The sequence below is a fragment of the Heterodontus francisci genome, chromosome 19 (assembly GCF_036365525.1).
Source record: "Heterodontus francisci isolate sHetFra1 chromosome 19, sHetFra1.hap1, whole genome shotgun sequence".
Lineage (NCBI taxonomy): Eukaryota > Metazoa > Chordata > Chondrichthyes > Heterodontiformes > Heterodontidae > Heterodontus > Heterodontus francisci.
This window is the reverse complement of record NC_090389.1, coordinates 48,674,833-48,693,189: the sequence shown is the minus strand read 5'-3', so window position 1 is coordinate 48,693,189 and position 18,357 is coordinate 48,674,833. Positions and strand designations below refer to the sequence as shown.

Sequence of the window (18,357 nt, the reverse complement as noted above, 5' to 3'; positions counted from 1 at the left end):
AGCTGAAGAGAATGAGGATATTAATGCATTGGGGGCAGAAAGCTAGTGAGTACAGGGGTAAGTGGTGAGTATAATATAGTAAATGTTAGAATAGCAGTTGCTGCATTGTGAACATTCTGGAGTTTGTGAAGGATGAATAATGAGAGGTCACATTAGCAACAGAAAAATACTCCAGTGCGAACGTAAGTCTGAATGAGGGTTTTAGCAGATGTTCAAGTTAGTCTTGCTTAAATAGTTTATTAGCTGCTGTAGCACTGAACACTCCCCAGCAGTCAGGGAAAATATATAATTTCTAATGGATGTTAAAGCTTCGGGTTCCTTGGGATATAAGGCTGCTCTAAGCACAGTAGCTCCCCAAGTACCAGGGAGATGGCAGAAGCTTCCCGTTAAGGCTGGCAATATATTGCTGTCTGTCTCTTTAAAAGTTGCTGGGATACGCAGGGCCAGCTGATCATCTGGTGGTTGATACTCCTCACAGAAAAAGCTTTTTGCTATTGAGTAGAATAAGTTTTGTTGTTTCAAGGTAGATGTCTGCAATAATGAGGTTTTCAAAGTTGGATCCTGAGACTGTATCTGTTGGCGATAGGATCAGATTTCTGCTGTTTTTTTAAAATCCCTTTCCCACCAAGGTGAGAGTGCTAGAAAACAGACCATGTCCTAGTTCCAGCATAAGGCACTTCAAGGTCATGTATATTACAACCAGATGCTTTTATCCTATTATTCATTCTGCGATGTGGACGCCACTGGCAAGGCCAGTATTTACTGCCCATCCCTAATGGACCTCAAAAAGGTGGTGGTGAGCCACCTTAACCACTAAGTGGCTTGCTAGGCCATATCAGAGGGCAGGCTGTGGGTCTGGAGTGACATATAGGCCAGTCTGGATAAGATTTCCGTCTCTAAAGGACATTAATGAACCAGATAGGTTTTTACTGCAATCCAATAGTTTCATGCTCACCATTACTAAAAGGCGTTTTGAATTTCCAGATTTATTTTTATTCTTTCACGGGATATGGGCGTCGCTGGCTACTTTATTGCCCATCCCTCATTGCCCTTGAGAAGGTGAAGAGCCACCTTCTTGAGTCGCTGCAGTCCATGTGGTGTAGGTACACCCACAGTGCTGTTACTGACAGTGACAGTGAAGGAATGGTGATATAGTTCCAAGTCAGGCTGGTGTGTGGCTTGGAGGGGAACTTGCAGGTGGTGGTCCCCTGCATCTGCAGCCCTTTTTCTAGGTGGTAGAGGTCGCGGGTTTGGAAGGTGCTGTCGAAGGAGTTTTGGTGAGATGCTGCAGTGCATCTTGTAGATGGTACACACTGCTGCCACTATGCAGCAGTGGTGGAGGGAGTGAATGTTGAAGGTGGTGGATGGGGTGCCAATTAAGCAGCCTGCTTTGTCCTGGATGGTGTCGAGCTTCTTGAGTGTTGTTGGAGCTGCACTCATCCAAGCAAGTGGAGAGTATTCCATCACATTCCTAACTTGTTACTTGTAGATGGTGGACAGGCACAGGGGAGTCAGAATTCCCAGTCTCTGACCTGCTCTCGTAGCCACAGTTATTCATATGGCTGGATAAGTTGAGTTTCTGGTCAATGGTGACCCCCAGAATGTTGATAGTGGGTGATTCAGCAATGGTAATGCCATTGAATGTCATGGAGAAATGGTTGGATTCTCCCTTGTTGGAGGTGGTCATTGCCTGGTATTTGTGTGGCACGAAAGTTACCTGCCACTTACCAGCTCAAGCCTGAATGTTGTCCAGGTCTTGCTGCATATGGACACAGACTGCTTCAGTATCTGACGAGTGGCGAATGGTGAACATTGTGCAATCATCAGCGAACATCCCCACTTCTGACCTTATGATGGAGGGAAGGTCACTGAAGATGCAGCCACTTATGTAGCCAAATGTGTCAGCTAATTTGAATGCAGCATAGTTCCACAAGCAGCAAATGAATGAATAACCAGATGCTTTTCTGGTGATGGTTACGGGAGATGTCAGCTAGGATACCAGTGAAGTCCCTGCTCTTTAAGTTGAGCCACAGGATTATTTATAGTCAGATGAGTAGTCAGATGAGTAGGCAGACCCAAGCCACAGTTGATCATATCTGAAGAATGATAGCACCAACTATGCAGCATGCCATCAGTGCTACACACTGCAGTGTCAGCCTAGCTTATGTATTCAAATCTGTAGTGGTTCTTGAAACACAATCACTTAAAATTAGAGATCAGTACCAACTAAGCTAACTGACAAAAGCTAGTAACCTGGCCCTGCCCTCAGAATGTCCAGGGGAGTGTACCCTACAGCACTGATCATGTTCTAGATCAATGACTATCCATGAGTTCTCAGCTCTTCACCTTGGGAATGTAGTGGGTGTATCACAGTCAACAGAACGCTACAAGAAATGGTGGTGCTATCTAAGCTTTTGGCTGCAGATGAAGTCGCCATTCTCTCCTCCATTAACTGTGGGTGTACAAATATTGTGTTCTTTGATCTGGGATCTGAACAGGTATAATGAAGCTCAAACCCAGGCATGGAAGCATCTACCATACGGGACAGCCAAGCCTCTGGGCTGTCTTTTTCTTGTGATATACACTATATTTTTCTCGCAGTTAGCACAGACTTCAGCTGGATACCTGGAGCAACCACTCCAAACAGAAACTGGTTTTACAACTCAGACAGCGGGAAACAGCGAGAGCGGAGTCAGAGCAAAAAGAGACCGGGAGAGAGAGCGAGAGTTCACTCAGACAGTGGGAAACAGCGAGGTCGGAGCCGGAGCGTAAAGAGACCAGGAGAGAGAGAGAGAGAGCAAGAGTTCACTCAGACAGCGGGAAACAGCGAGAGCGGAGCCAGAGCATAAAGAGACTGGGAGAGAGAGAGAGAGAGAGAGAGTTCACTCAGACAGCACCGGAGGTTTGAAAAATAGTCAACAGTGTCATCACAGGAAAGCTGCAAGGTGATTGGTTGGTGAGTAACTTCTGTTAGAGAATAACTCTAAATAGCTGGGTTCGTAACTGAAGAGAAAGGTCTACGGTTCTTTTTTTAATATAGTAGGTAGTGTTTTTTTTTGGGGGGGGGGGGGGAAGGGGGAAATCAAGGTTCCTGGTGTAAATAATCTAATTTTTGGGTAATTTAAGGGAGTAAGAACAGAGTGAAAAGAAAACAGAGTGACATCACAGGAAAACCGTAAATTCATTGGTTGGTAAGTAACTGCTAATTTGAATTACCTATTCTAAGTTGATTTCAGATTAAAGGTGAATAGGAGAAATATTTTACAAATAAAAACTAAAGACCAGTTGGAAATTTAAAAAATTAAAATCTAATGAAATAAAATACAGATGCAGGGCCAGGCGATGTGTTGTACCTGCATGATGTGGGAGCTGGTGGACCACATTGTGCTTCCTGGTGAACACATCTGTAGCAAGTGTTGAATGCTCGAGGAACTCCGGCTCAGAGTTGATGAGCTGGAGTCTCAGCTTCGGATACTGTGACACATCAGGGAGGGGGAGAGTTACCTGGACGCTGTGTTTCAGGAGGCAGTCACACCCTAGATTAACTACCTTGAATTCAGCCAGTGTCAGGGACAAGAGGGTGTGACTATGAGTGAGGCAGGTAGAGGAATCCAGGAGGTAGTGCTGCAGGAGCCTCAGCCATTGTCCTTGTCCAACAGGTTCGAGATTCTTGCTCCCTATGTGGACGAGAGCAGGGACTGTAGGGAGGATGAGCAAACTGATCACAGCACCGTTGTACAGGGAGCCATTCAAGTGGGGGGAGAAAAGGGAAATGTAGTTGTAATCGGGGATAGTATAGTTAGGGGCATAGACACTGTTCTCTGTGGCCAGGATCGAGAGTCCCGAAGGCTCTGTTGCCTACCTGGTGCCAGGGTTCGGGATATCTCATCTGGGCTGCAGAGGGACTTGGAGTGGGAGGGGAAAGATCCAGTTATCGTGGTCCACGCAGGTACCAATGATATAGGTAGAACGAGGTTAGAGGTTCTGATGAGGGAATATGAGCAGCTAGGGGCTAAATTAAAAAGCAGAACCAAAAGGTATTAATCGCCAGATTACTACCAGAGCTACGAGCAAATTGGCAAAGGGTCAATAAGATTAAAGAGGTAAATGCGTGGCTCAAAGATTGGTGTGGGAGAAATAGGTTCGAATTCATGGGACATTGGCACCAGCACTGGGGAAGGAGGGAACTGTTTCAATGGGACGGGCTCCACCTGAATTATGCTGGGACCAGAGTCCTGGCGAATCGAAAAACTAGGGCTGTAGATAGTAGTGAGGCTGATTGTTACCAAACTGCAAGGAGTGTATTGGTTAAACCAGAAGAGAGAAATAATAAACAGGCAAATAAAGCATCAATGCTGAGGGACAGGTTAGGGGGTACAGGCCAAATAAGAGTTCTATATACAAATGCACAGAGTGTAAGGAATAAACTAGATGAGCTGCAGGCGCAAATTCAAATGCAAGATTATGATGTGGTGGCCATTGTGGAGACGTGGCTGCAGGATGGTCGGGAGTGGGAACTAAATATACCTGGTTATAAAGTTTACAAGACGGACAGGGAAAATGGCAGAGGGGGTGGAGTAGCCTTACTGATCAGAAATAATATCACCTCATTGGTGAGGGAGGATATAATGAGGGGAAAGCATCCAGTGGAGACCTAATGGGTGGAATTGAGGAACAAAAAAGGATCTAAAACTGTAATAGGTTTTGTGTATAGACCCCCTGGTAGAAGTTCTGAGGTGTTAGATTGTATAAATGCACAAATTAGGCAAGTGTGTAACAAAGGCGGAGTAGTATTAATGGGGGATTTTAACTTACACATAGATTGGGAGAGGCAGACTAACACCTGACAGAAAGGGAGTGAATTTTTGGAATGTGTCCGGGATAGTTTCCTACAGTAATATGTCTTAGATGTAACAAGGAGACAGGCAATATTAGATTTAGTTATGAGTAATGAGCCAAATTTAATTAGTAGCCTAACTGTGCGTGAACATTTATCAAATAGTGATCACAACATGATCGAATTCAAGGTAGCGTTTGAAAGTGAAAAGCATAAATCAGCTACTAAAATCTTACACTTGGGTAAGGCTGACTTTACTGGGATGAGACAGAGACTGTCCACGGTAAACTGGGTAGATCTGTTAATGGGTCAAACGACTGAAGAACAGTAGAGAATATTTAAAGAAACATTTAACGAAATAGAGCGAGTATCTACCCCGAGAGGAAAAAAGCTCCACTTCACAGAAAAAACAGCCATGGACAACTAAGGAGATTAGGGATAGCATAAAACAAAAAGGGCATACAAAAATGCAAAACACAGCACAGATCCGGCCGAATGGGACCGATACAAAGACCAGCAAAGGGTCACAAAGCAGCTTATAAGAGCTACTAAAAGAGATTATGAAAGGAAACTTGCAAGGGACATCAAAATCAATAAGAAATTTTATAGTTACATAAAGGGAAAGCGGGTGGTCAAGAGCAATGTAGGCCCACTAAAAGCTGAAAATGGAGATATTGTCATTGATAATGGGGAAATAGCAGACATGTTGAACAACTACTTTGCCTCAGTATTTACAGTTGAAAAGGAGGATAACTTGCCGGAAGTCCCGAAAAAATTAATAGCCGATAGGGGACAGGGACGTAATACAATTAAAGTAAAACATCAGTAACAAGGAAATTAATGGAACTAAAGAGAAATCCCCAGGACCTGACGGTTTCCATCCGAGGGTGTTAAAGGAAGTAGGGGAGCACATTGTAGATGCCCTAACTACAGTCTTTCAGAGTTCCCTAGATTCAGGAGTGGTCCCTCTGGATTGGAAAGTTGCACATGTCACTCCACTTTTTAAGAAGGGTGAAAGGAAATTACAGACCAGTTAGCCTGACATCTGTGGTGGGCAAGTTGCTGGAGTCTATAATCAAGGATAGGGTGACTGAACACCTGGAAAACTTTCAGTTAATCAGGTTCAGCTAGCATGAATTCATGACGGGAAGGTCATGCCTGACAAATCTCATTGAATTTTTTGAAGAGGTGACTAAGGTAGTGGATAGGGGAATGTCTATGGATACTATTTATATGGACTTCCAGAAGGAATTTGATAAAGTCCCACATAAGAGACTGTTAACTAAGGTAGAAGCCCATGGAGTTGAGGGCAAATTATTGACATGGTTAGGGAGTTGGTTGAGTGGTAGGCAACAGAGAGTGGGGATAATGGGTAAGTATTCCGATTGGCAGAATGTGGCTGGTGGTGTCCCGCAGGGATCTGTGTTGGGGCCTCAATTATTCACATTAACGACTTGGATGATGGCATTGTAAGTCATATATCCAAATTTGCTGATGATACAAAGTTAGGCGGCATTGTAGACAGTCTAGATGATAGCATAAAATTGCAAAGAGATATTGACAGACTAGGTGAGTGGGCAAAACTGTGGTAGATGGATTTCAATGCAGGCAAGTGTGAGATTATCCATTTTGGACCAAAAAAGGATAGAGCAGGATACTTTCTAAATGGGAAGAGGTTAAGTACAGTGGATGTCCAGAGAGACTTAGGGGTTCAGGTGCATAGATCTTTAAAATGCCACGAGCAAGTGCAGAAAATAATCAAAAAGACTAATGGAACAACACTCAAATGAATATAAATTCTCCAAACTAATAACCAGTTTTTGCTTTGTTTTTGGTCTGAATAGGACTATTTATGTGACAAATGCATCATCTGCTTCAGTCTGCAACTTCAATGAAGTAACTTAGCTGCCAATGAGTCAGTTTCTGTTAATAAATTTTCATCCAGACCCAGTAAAAGCAGTCAAAATAAAGTCCTCCCTACAACATTCTTTATGTCCAACAGTAACTGTGCCATGCATTAACCTATAGCACACCATGCTCCCTTTATAAACTGCAGGGCCAGAATAGGCTTCCTGCTGGGACCAGTGTTCTGGCAAGCTGTATAACTAAGGTAGAGGGGCTTTAAACCAAATAGTGGGCGGGGGAAGGGATCATCTAAGAGGAGATGTGGTAAACCAGAGGGAAACAATGAGGTAATAGAGCAGAGGAATGATTTGGGTAATGATAACTAGAGTGTGGCAAGAAAGGACAGAGCATATAAAAGAAAGACTGCACCAGCAGATAGGGACATGATTGCAGAAATGGTAAAAAGACAGAGTTAAAGGCTCTGTACCTGAATGCGCACAGCATTCGTAACAAGATGCATGAATTGTTAGCACAGATAGAAATTATTTGTATGATCTAACAGCCATTACTTAAACATGGTTGCAAGGTCACCAAGGCTGGGACCTGAATATTCAAGGGTATTTGACATTTTGAAAAGACAGGAAGCTTCTTCCTTGAACAGAGACCCAACCGGTCCCTATCCATCACCACCCTCCTCCGCCTGGCTGAACTTGTTCTCACATTGAACAATTTCTCCTTCAACTCTACTCACTTCCTTCAAATAAAAGGTGTTGCTATGGGTACCCGCATGGGTCCTAGTTATGCCTGTCTTTTTGTGGGGTACGTCGAACATTCCTTGTTCCAGTCCTACTCAGGCCCCCTTCCCCAACTCTTTTTCCAGTACACTGATGACCGTATTGGTGCCATTTCCTGCTCTTGCCCCGAACTGGAAAACTTCATCAACTTTGCTTCCAATTTCCACCCTTCTCTCACCTTTACATGGTCCATCTCCAACACTTCCCTTCCCTTTCTCAACTTCTCTGTCTCCATCTCTGGTGATAGACTGTCCACTAATATTCATTATAAGCCCACCAACTTCCACAGCTACCTCGAGTACACTTCCTCACACTCTGCTTCCTGTAAGGGCTCCATTCCGTTCTCCGAATTTCTCCGTCTCCAACGCATCTGTTCTGATGCTGCAACCTTCCACGGCAGTACTTCTGATATGTCTTCCTTTTTCTTCAACCAAGGATTACCCTGCACTGTGGTTGACAGGGCCTTCAACCATGTCCGACTCATTTCCCGCACTTCTGCCCTCACCCCTTCCCCTCCCTCCCAGAGCCGGGACAGGGTTCCCTACTTGTCCTCACTTTCCACCCCACTAGCCTACATAGCCAAAGGACCATCCTCCACCATTTCCGCCACCTCCAGCGTGATGCCACCACCACCTTCAGTCAGCATTCCGAAGGGATCGTTTCCTCCGCGACACCCTGGTCCACTCCTCCATTACCCCCAGCACTTCACCCCATGCAATCACAGGAGGTGTAATACCTGCCCTTTTACCTCTTCTCTCCTCCCCATCCAAGGCCCCAAACTCTCCTTTCAGGTGAAGCAGCGATTTACTTGTACTTCGTTCAATTTAATATACTGTATTCGCTGCTCACAATGTGGTCTCCTCTACATTGGGGAGACCAGAGACAGACTGGGTGACCCCTTTGCGGAACACCTCCGCTCAATCCAAAAGCATGGCCCCAAGTTTCCAGTTGCTTGTCATTTCAACACACCCACATATCTGTCCTGGGCTTGCTGTAGGATTCCAGTGAACATCAACACAAGCTCGAGGAACAGCATCTCATTTACCGATTAGGGACTTTACAGCCTGCCAGACTGAACATGGAGTTCAATAATTTCAGAGCATGACAGGATTCCCCCCCCCCCACCCCCTTTTTATTTGTAGTTATTTTTTTCTTTTTTTTTAAAGTTTTATTTTAGTTTGTTTCATCATTTTTTTTTAAATCATGTGCCTGCCCACTATTTTTTTTTCAAGTTTGTGCCAGGGCTGCTCATTTTTTCTGTCCATTAAAACCATCTCTGCACTAACGCATTGTCTTTCAGTACACCATTAACATACCATTTGCCTTTGCTCCATGACCACCTTATCAGTTATTCTCTGTGACCCTGTCCTATCAATACCTTCCTTTTTGTTATCTCCTGCCCCACCCCCGCTTGATTTGCTTAAAACCTATTACATTTCTAACCGTTGCCGGTTCTGATGAAAGGTCACTGACCTGAAACGTAAACTCTGCTTCTTTCTTCACAGATGCCGCCAGACCTGCTGAGTATTTCCAGCATTTCTTGTTTTTAATTTCAGATTTCCAGCATCTGCAGTACTTTGCTTTTATATTATGTATTATAAAAGAACAAGTGGATTGCTCCTACTGGTACCAATATATAATTTGCACTTTTGGTTGGATTACCTGGATTTGAGTGCAGTACACCTTTCCATTAAAATCTAGGCATTAAATCAGAGCACAAATTCAGATGGATAATGCCTTGCAGTTATGAAGAACAGAAGATCTTCATGAGGGTAAAACCTTAACGGCAGGAGTTGAAAAGGGAGTTAACATGCTCATTCTAGATCATCGTTGAAAACATTACAGTACAAGCACAGATTTAAATGTTTCAATTTCCCACGTCTATGTCCGTAGAACTACACTAGACAAATACACTTTCCCGGATATATTTTACCATTATTTCTCTTACCTTTTCACGTAGATCAGGCCGTTCTAATGCAATCATGCTGACGTAAACAGTATAAGTTACAAAGGTTTTATAATCCATGAGTTCATAGGAAGTGAATGTAGAGACAGTATCTAAGAATAGCTCTGCAGCCTGCTTGAAGTCTCGAATTGCCACACAATACATCCCTTGATAAACTTTGAGACGATTCCTTCTATCCCAGTCACCACCTTCTTCAATTAAACTGCAAGAGAACCCACACAGAATAAAACACTGAAAATTTAACAACTCACTTTAACATTCTAAAGCTTTATTACTTTTTGTCCCCTCTGCAAGTAATTTTTAACATTCTGTCAATGTCACTTCTGTAGCCAGCAGCTGCAAGCTATGCCAAAGTTACATCAGAACCACCACAGGTCAACATGGTCAGAAGCCTATATCTGTCACTGCAAAACCTACACACTTCCCATTAAGTTCAAATGATGTCTCAAAACCTTGAAGCTTTGCTGATTTCACTGATATTCAAAGCTAGTAGTTGTTATAAATGTTCAGCCATCATATACTTATGTGAATAGCACGTTTTGTAAAACATTTTACACTATTAGATTTACATACTATACTAGAGGCTGCTACTGCCAAGAACTGAATTCAAAACTACATGAACCACAACACTGTACCTTGAAAGCAAAGAACTAATTATTCTCCTTAAGTAGGTTAAATTTCAATATGCTACAGGCATACAGTTGCATTACGTGCCCAGTTACTCAACCTCAAATTCAAGACCACTCATAAGTAACAGATATGTGTAACCACTTGATAACACTGTACCTTCTGAACGTGTTTGAGAGGGAGTATGACACAGATATCAAATGTGTAACTCAGTGCCAAAAACGGAGTGGAGACTTGCTAGAGAATGCATGTGTGCCAAAACAAATTGAATAGATGCACACAAATTCACAAATTAAATGTTACAGTACCTTTTAGCCTTCTCAATATTACGTGTGATCAGATCATTATCCATGTAAAACAAGCCAATTCTTAGCAGGTAAAACACAATGTCTAAGCGATGTCCCAGAGCCACAGTTTTATCGTATGTTTTCCGAAAGGCTGTCAAAGCACCATCCTTAAAAACAAAATGTTTGTAATTACACTGAGACAAAGTGATTCAGAACTGTATCATTTCATGCCACACACTGAGCATGTTTAACATTCAACAAGATTAACAACTCAGTTACATATTAACAATCGTCCAATCAGTTCATTTAATGTTATAAAGTGGCAAATTTGACTTCATTCAACTGAATTGGAACCAAATGAATTTCATCCCTCAGTAGGCAAGCAAATTATTACCAGTTACATGGTAAATATTTTAATATTTGAAAACAGCACTTGTGGATATAAATATCTATAATATACATCTTACTGTTGCATACACTGCCAGTCTAAAAAATACTTACTTCCTGTTTTAACATTTTTCTCAATCATGTCAACTTTTCCCATCAAAATTCCAGTCCACATTTAAAATGGAAACTTAAGATGTAAATTGTTCACACTAATTAAATCCTTCAGCCAGCGGTGATAGAATAATGCCTAAGTTTTACTTCTCAGCCTGCACTGCAGAAATGTTTCCGTGTTCCAACCAACTCAGCATTCCAAAATACCACAGGATGTGCTATTTAACTATAAATAATATAAAATCTAAGTATGACTCGTCAATTGCTTGTGGCACTGCAAAGGGAGAGTGAAAATTAACTGTAATCTTCAACTGAAGCATGATTTGAGGGCAAGGGATAATTACACCAGAACAGAAAAATGTAAATCAGTGATCACTTTGGAGCCTGCTCTCATATGATATAATACTTGTATTTTATATGATAATTTATACTTAAATAACAAAACCTGTGGTAATTTAGGAAGCAAAAACAGAGTTAACTGAAGCACCCAACTTTCTTTGCAGAACAGATGGAGGACCGGGAAGAAACAAAATTGAGGTGTTACCTCAGTCACAATGGGCTGGATTTTGCACCGACCCTGCCCTCAAAGATCTAGTGATCTCTGTTGTACGGACTTCAGCTTTCCTATGCCAGTTTGTTTCTGGTGCCAAGTTAAGGGGACTTCCACATGTACAGCAAAAGTGATGTTCTCCTGCACAGTGGATTTTGTAAAAAAAAGTTTTTTTTTAAATGTTGAAGGTTTTTTCATTATAAATGTTGCTGTATAAGGACTAACAGCAAAATTGTCAGTGTTTACCATCATTACCCCTCTGAAACTGACAGCAATTTCTAGAGTCCACACATGTGCATTTTAACACACAAATCCAGAAGTTGCTGTCAATGGTTCTACACTAATCCAGGGGACATGCTGTTGTGTAAGCAACCAATCACACTGAAGTAGTGTCACTGACGGCAAGCCAGGAAGTAAAAACCTCCGAGTCCCTTCACTTTTAATTTTAAATTTTACATACATGGAAATAAATCATTGGGACATACAAATGGAATTGAGGTAGAACATAAAATAATATAAACTTTAAAAAAAACTATTTTAAAAATGTGGAATTTCTTCTAATGGAGAAATCAAGGAACACAGGTGTTAATTCTATATTAATTGTATTTAATTGTATGTTTTACAAAAACAAATGCATTTGTGAAGCAATTGTTAGTCATCCTAGAAGAGGGGCAACGAACAATGTAACGCTTTGTACAGAATATGGAGGCCTTTGATTTAATTTGTTTTGAAATTTTAGTTGGATGTATAAACTCTAACTTTTAAAGAGAAGGGAACCTGTTAATTGCATTTAACTGCATGCATTAACTGGGGATTCACTTGTGCTCCTATAAAAAGAAACTGACTGAAATGGTGGTTGATGGGTGAGGAGGTGCCTGTTTGTAATGTGTATCTCTGTAAATAAATGCTTTAAAAAGTGTGTAAAAATTGGCTCCAGCTGAATCCTTCACCACCTGGCTTTCTGGAGTATACCACAGGAACAGGAAAGTCCAGATTGCCCCTCGAATATGTTTCGCTATTCAATGACATCATGGTTGATCTGTGACATACATCGGCCTTTGCCCCATATCACTTATTACCTTTGATTCCCAAAAATCATCGATCTCAGTTTTAAAATTAACAATTGATGTAGCATCAATTGCTGTTGCTGGAAGAGTTCCAAACTTCAAATCTGGCACTCAACAACTATAAAATTACCCCTTCAAAGCCAGTGAGGCTGTTCAGCAGTAATTATGAACCTAGTATGCTGTTAAAAACACAATTATACATCAGTAAACAAGGTGTAACCTTTTCAAGGGATTTTACAGCAAGACTAAGAGGGCAAGAGTAGAAGTTCGCAGTAGTTCATAGATTTACAGCTTATTGCGGTCTGGGGGGGGGGGGGGGGGGGGGGGGGGGGGAGAGGGGAGTGGGCCTCAACAGCACATCCCCTGGATTAGTGTAGAATCATTGACAGCAAATTCTGGATTTGTGCGTTGAAATGTGCATGTGTGGATTCTAGAAATTGCTGTCAGTTTCAGAGGGGTAATGATGGTAAACGCCGACAATTTCACTGTTAGTCAGTCTTTTATAATGAAACAACCCTCAACATTAAAAAAAAACTTTTGTACTAAATCCACTATGAGGGAGAAACTATTTATAGTTACATGGATGGCGAATTGCAATTGCTAAATCCACGAGAGATCGGTTAGCAATATATTAAATATCTACTATATATTAATTTTGGCACTTGGGTCATGCATTTCATTGAAAACTTTCATGGGATCCTTGCTCTAATAGGCAATCCCATTATAGTACCAGATTCCTTAACACTACTGTTACAGTATCGTATTGCTGTTGAGTTCTATCACCTGAGTATCACAGTCAGTGGCACTCCCCAGTATAAATCACCCTATCTATCTTGCTCCAGTAGCAGTTCGAGCCATTTGGCCCTTAGAGCATATTTTGACATTCAATAAGATCACGGCTGATGATTTACCCCAACTCTACCTTCCCGCACTATCCCTTAGTATCCAAAAATCTATTGACCTCGGTCCTGAATATACTCTACGACTGAGCAACCACAGCCTTCTGGGAGAGAGAATTCCTCAGGTTCACAACTCTTTAAGTGAAGAAATTTCTCATCGCTGCCCAAAATGGCCAACTCCCTATTCTGAGACTATGATCCCATGTTCCAGATTCCCCACCCAGGGAAACATTTGCTCAGTATCTACCCTATCAAGCCCTTAATTTTTTTGATATACACCACTAGAATTATTTCTTCCAATTGGCCAGATCAGTGGAGATTCCAAACGTAAAAATGGGAGAGTGATGCTAGAATAATTGATGCCGCTCCCCACTATACACCAAGCTAAACTGAAAATGCATCAAAAAAGGAAATACACAATTTTTTTTTACATCTGAAAGGAATGATTATTTGTTTATAAATTATGATAGATCTTACAGGAAAGTAAGGAGATAATTTAACTGGCAGGCTAGATGGACTGATGAACTTGTTACTGTGCAAAGTAATACCAGCTCTTATAATGTGAAATAGGATTGTGTCCAGAAACATATTCCTGGGTACAATCCAGTATCAAAAACTGACTATCTCCCATTCCTTTTCATCCTCCAAAAACCCCCAATCATGTCATGCAAATGTACCTAGAATAATTCTAAGATTAACACCGCCACTACCTTACCCAGAAGGTCACTCTCAAGTATTGAACACTTTGACAAACTTCACACACAGAACTAAAAGTGCTCCATTTTTTAAATTTAACCTTTTTAAATATTGGATATTGGAGCTTTCCTTTTAAAAATTTCTGTAAACCAAGAAAATTTCATGTGGTTATTTCTGGCTTTAGAGCCTATACTTTTGATGCGAAAAATATAGCACATGTTTATGCAGTGACAAAGCTGGCTAGGCATGTGTAAAATTAAAGACACACAAACCTTCTGTATCTCATAAAACATTCCCTGCTTTATAGTAAATAAACACCACATACACGAGAATTGCAAAAAGTATCAGATTCTCATGGAAAAGCATTATGCAACATACAATTATAAATGGGCAAAATGTTATAATGGGAGAGTTAGGACACCCGAAGGAGAAGCTTCAGTGAGCCAATCTGTCTCTTTTGTCTTTAATTTTATATTCTAGCAAAATGGTAGGATATTTGCATTCCAGGTGTCATTTCTGAACTTCAACAAAAACCATAGCATTTTCTGACAAAGAAAATTAATGGAATCTTTTATATACTTATACTATTTTTCATTTTAATTAACAAGCTAGCCTGGGCCTTACCAGATTTAATGTATCCTCCAACTCAACACTATCTCACCTCAATTCTATACATCCAAGTGGGGATGGGGCTAAATGATTAGTTTCTATGGTTGATTAATCTAGTCAGACCTCGTTTGCTTTCAAACAGTATGCAAGCCCCAAAAATTGAAATAACCAGTGTGTGAAGTATAAGGCACACATCATTCTTACTTTGTTACCAATTCTGCACAAATACTCTGCCTTAGCCATCATAGCATCTCTGATTTCACTTTCCCCAAGGTTCTTTTCTGCATCTTCCAGTATATCATCCAGACGTTTTAGTTCTTCCTCATTTGCCTTTTTCATTTTGCTCAACAAGTCTGTGTCAACTGGCCACCCAACATCTTTACAAAGCTGTTCATAGTATGGTGCCATATCTGTAAAACAAAAGCAAAGCATTGGAATTCAGGGATTTTATACTGCTCATCTTTACTCTGCTCTGTGGGATACAGAATAGAAACACAACTTTGCACCACCTGAATATACAAAATGCACCTATGACACCACACTGCGCATCTCACTTGATTCTCAGGCTTCTGGATTTGAAAATTTCAGATCTTCATTTATTTCTACAACAATGGCACTTCCATCAGACATTTTTCAGATTTACTGAAGATTGCATAACGTGAATGGTACCAGAAAAGTTTCAGGAACAGGCCTACAATCTGTCCTTCAAAAGATGTAAGTTTTAACCAAAACTATTTTCATTACATTATTTACATATCCTATGATTCAAGCAGAACATGACATACTTTACGCATGATGCCAAGTTTCATAAGCTATGACTTATCAAGTTAATCCGTGTGGCCTATCAATTGTTTGCCGCAGTTCATCAGATATTCTCTATCTGTAGAGAAAATAGGAATGAAATACAAACCAATAACAATGTCAGGTGACACAACAAACTTTGATAGAAATGTTTCAAAAGTTTATAACCGTCATTTAGTCTCCAAGCAAAGACAGAGACAGATGAGAAAATGAGATAGTGTTCATGAGGAAGTTTAAATTTAATTTTGCTTTCTTTGCTCCGGCCCCTTGCTAGAAGTGGATGTCATGACAGACACTTCAACACAGGATTAGGCACCCCCTAACACTTCATCCAACTATAGGTCAGCCCAAAAAGCTATTTCAATGAGCAGCAGCAGCATCACAAGCAAGTTCAAATCTACCACACACACTAGCAATTCCAGGAGAGGTCACTGTATAGTGATGATCAGGAACCCTGGTAAATTCACATAGGGCTGTGTCCTAGCACCCACTTTTTTTCTCCATGCTCCTGACCTTCATCTTCCTGCATACATGGAAGTAGTCAAGTTGCACACCAGGTCAGACTGCAAGCTATACAATCTACCAAGGCTGAAAGCAAAGATAAAAATCATGCCCTGATCAGAGAACTCCTCTACACTGATGATGCCGCACTAGCCGCTCACACGGAAACTCAGCTAAAATGACTTGTGGACTGTCTCTCCCATGCCTGCAACTTGTTCTCCTTGCCTAGAAGTGTCAAGAAAACCATGGTCATGGGACAAGGTGTTACATCGCTGCCCCTGATCAGACTAAACATCACCCCACTGGAAGTGGTTTGCAAATTCTGCTACCTTGGGTCCACGGTAACAGACAATCTGTCCCCTTGCAGAGCTCAATATGCATAGGGAAAGCAGCTACCATGTTTGGCCGATTCGCAAAACGCACATGGGATAACACCAAGCTGACGGCTTATAAGACCGGTGTTCTCAGCATCTTGCTGTACCGCTCTGAAACACTCACTAATTTCCATCTTCACTTTGTGCATATTATGGGTATATCCTGACAGGACAAACTTACAAACGTGGCAGTCCTCTCCAAGGCAGAGCTCCCAAGTGTTGGCACTAATCAAATAGTGGATCAGTGGATCGGCCACGTCCGCAGAATGGAAGAGGTCACCTACCCAAGGACCTTCTGTATGGTGAGGTATCCGGGGCCAGATGACTAGTGGGGCGCCCAAACCTTTGCTTCAAGGATGCTTGCAAGCATGACATGAAGGCCCTAAATGTTGACTATCTTACCTGGGAGTCACTAGCTGCTGACACATGCTGTGAACTGGCGTACACTACCACAATGACCAGTGGCTACAGCAGCTTGGCAACGGGCGCCTTTGCCGAAAACAACTCTGAGTCACTTGGCAGCTTCACATGCAACACTTGCGGCAGAACCTGCCTCTTAAGAATTACACCCCAAATCATCTGACTCTCTAGCTCTCACTTTTGATTATTTAAAAGTTTTCGATTTTTTTTGAACAGTAGCAGGAACTAACATGTGGTCCCATTCCAATGGTCGATGTACAACATTCACAATGCATGATTCAGGGCTTTGTTGCGAATGCTGCCAGTTTATGAACCAGGGAACTGAATTCAAAGCTAGCTCTTTAAGAGTGAAATATATTAAATTACGCATTCATCTTTAAAATCAAAAATAAGTTCCGATTAACTGCAAGTGAGTGAAGCTCGACCGACGGGTAAATGAGACTCAGAACATGACGGAGAGCAGGAGCAATGAGAAGCAGACATGGGGCGATGGAGAACCCGCCGCCGCTCACTGGTTTCACTGCGAGCCCGAGCCGGTTGCTCTCATCTTTAATCGACGCGAAGCTGACTTGAGGCCCCGTTTACACTGACCCCTCAAGGCCATCATTTCCAACATGGGTTATCTACAGAGCGAGCGAGCGAAACCCTCAACTCGGTCTATCGGACGGTCCCAACCGTCGCCTCGACGCTAGGCCTCGGCTGACAGCCGGGCTGAGAGGCGGCGCCTGGCTCGGGCCTGCCGCCGCCGTGACTGTGCAAATCGCCGCCACTCACTGTTCTCCTTCACCGACTCCATCAGCTCGCTCCGCATCTTCGGGTCATTTCTGTGGCCGTCCAAAGTGAGGAGGAACTTGGCCTGCGCGATGCCCAGGCTCGGGTTCTTCGGCAGGCCCTCTTCCTCCAGGTTCTCCAGCGGCATTTTCACCCCGTCCGACTCTCGATTCAAATCACTCGGGCGGGAGCTCGGCGCACAGTCAACTCGCCTTCGCCGCCGACAACGAGCCTCCCTGGCCGCTCCGGCCGCACCGAGGAGCCGTCAGCGATCAACTCAGCTCCACTCCAGCCGCGGCGCCACCTAATGCACAGGAGTATCAGCTTTACAACTGGTATGGTTAGAGTACGCCTGGGCTCCTCAGATGTTAAGCAGATTTACAGTCTGTGGAGTAAATGGTGCATTTCTGAGTGCGCATTAATAATCATAAAAATCACAGTGGTCAGGAACCATGCAAAACGATCCACCTCCAACCTTCTTTTCCTCTCCAATTCGTACAACGTGTTGTCGCCTTCCAAATCTTTGTCCAACTTTCCCACAACTCTTATGTTGAATCAGGTATGCAGCCCCTCTGCGGAACCACAACAACCGTAACCAAAGTCACAATTTATATAATCTGTGACTGTGATCATGATTCATTATGCCTCCTCGTCCTCCTTAATCTCTGCAACCTTTGAAATGGTCACCCATTCAGACTGGAGGAAGGTATATAGTGGGGTTCCCCAGGGGCCTGTGTTAGGACCACTGCTTTACTTGATATATATTAATAGCCTAGACTTGGGTGTACAGGGCACAATTTCAAAATTTGCAGATG

General features: G+C 42.3%; 1 protein-coding gene across 1 annotated transcript in view; it reads right to left on the bottom strand.

Moving 5' to 3' along the window:
• Positions 1-17,798, bottom strand: part of psmd6 (proteasome 26S subunit, non-ATPase 6) — a 29,322-nt gene extending 11,524 nt beyond the window's left edge. The window contains exons 1-4 of the mRNA XM_068051582.1: positions 17,546-17,798; positions 14,880-15,085; positions 10,378-10,523; positions 9,425-9,644 (exon numbers count right to left, since the gene is read on the bottom strand). Of these exons, the coding sequence (XP_067907683.1) occupies positions 9,425-9,644; positions 10,378-10,523; positions 14,880-15,085; positions 17,546-17,690 (717 nt within the window). The 5' untranslated portion in view covers positions 17,691-17,798. The remainder of the gene's footprint in view (positions 1-9,424; positions 9,645-10,377; positions 10,524-14,879; positions 15,086-17,545) is intronic.
• Positions 17,799-18,357: the final 559 nt, after the last annotated feature.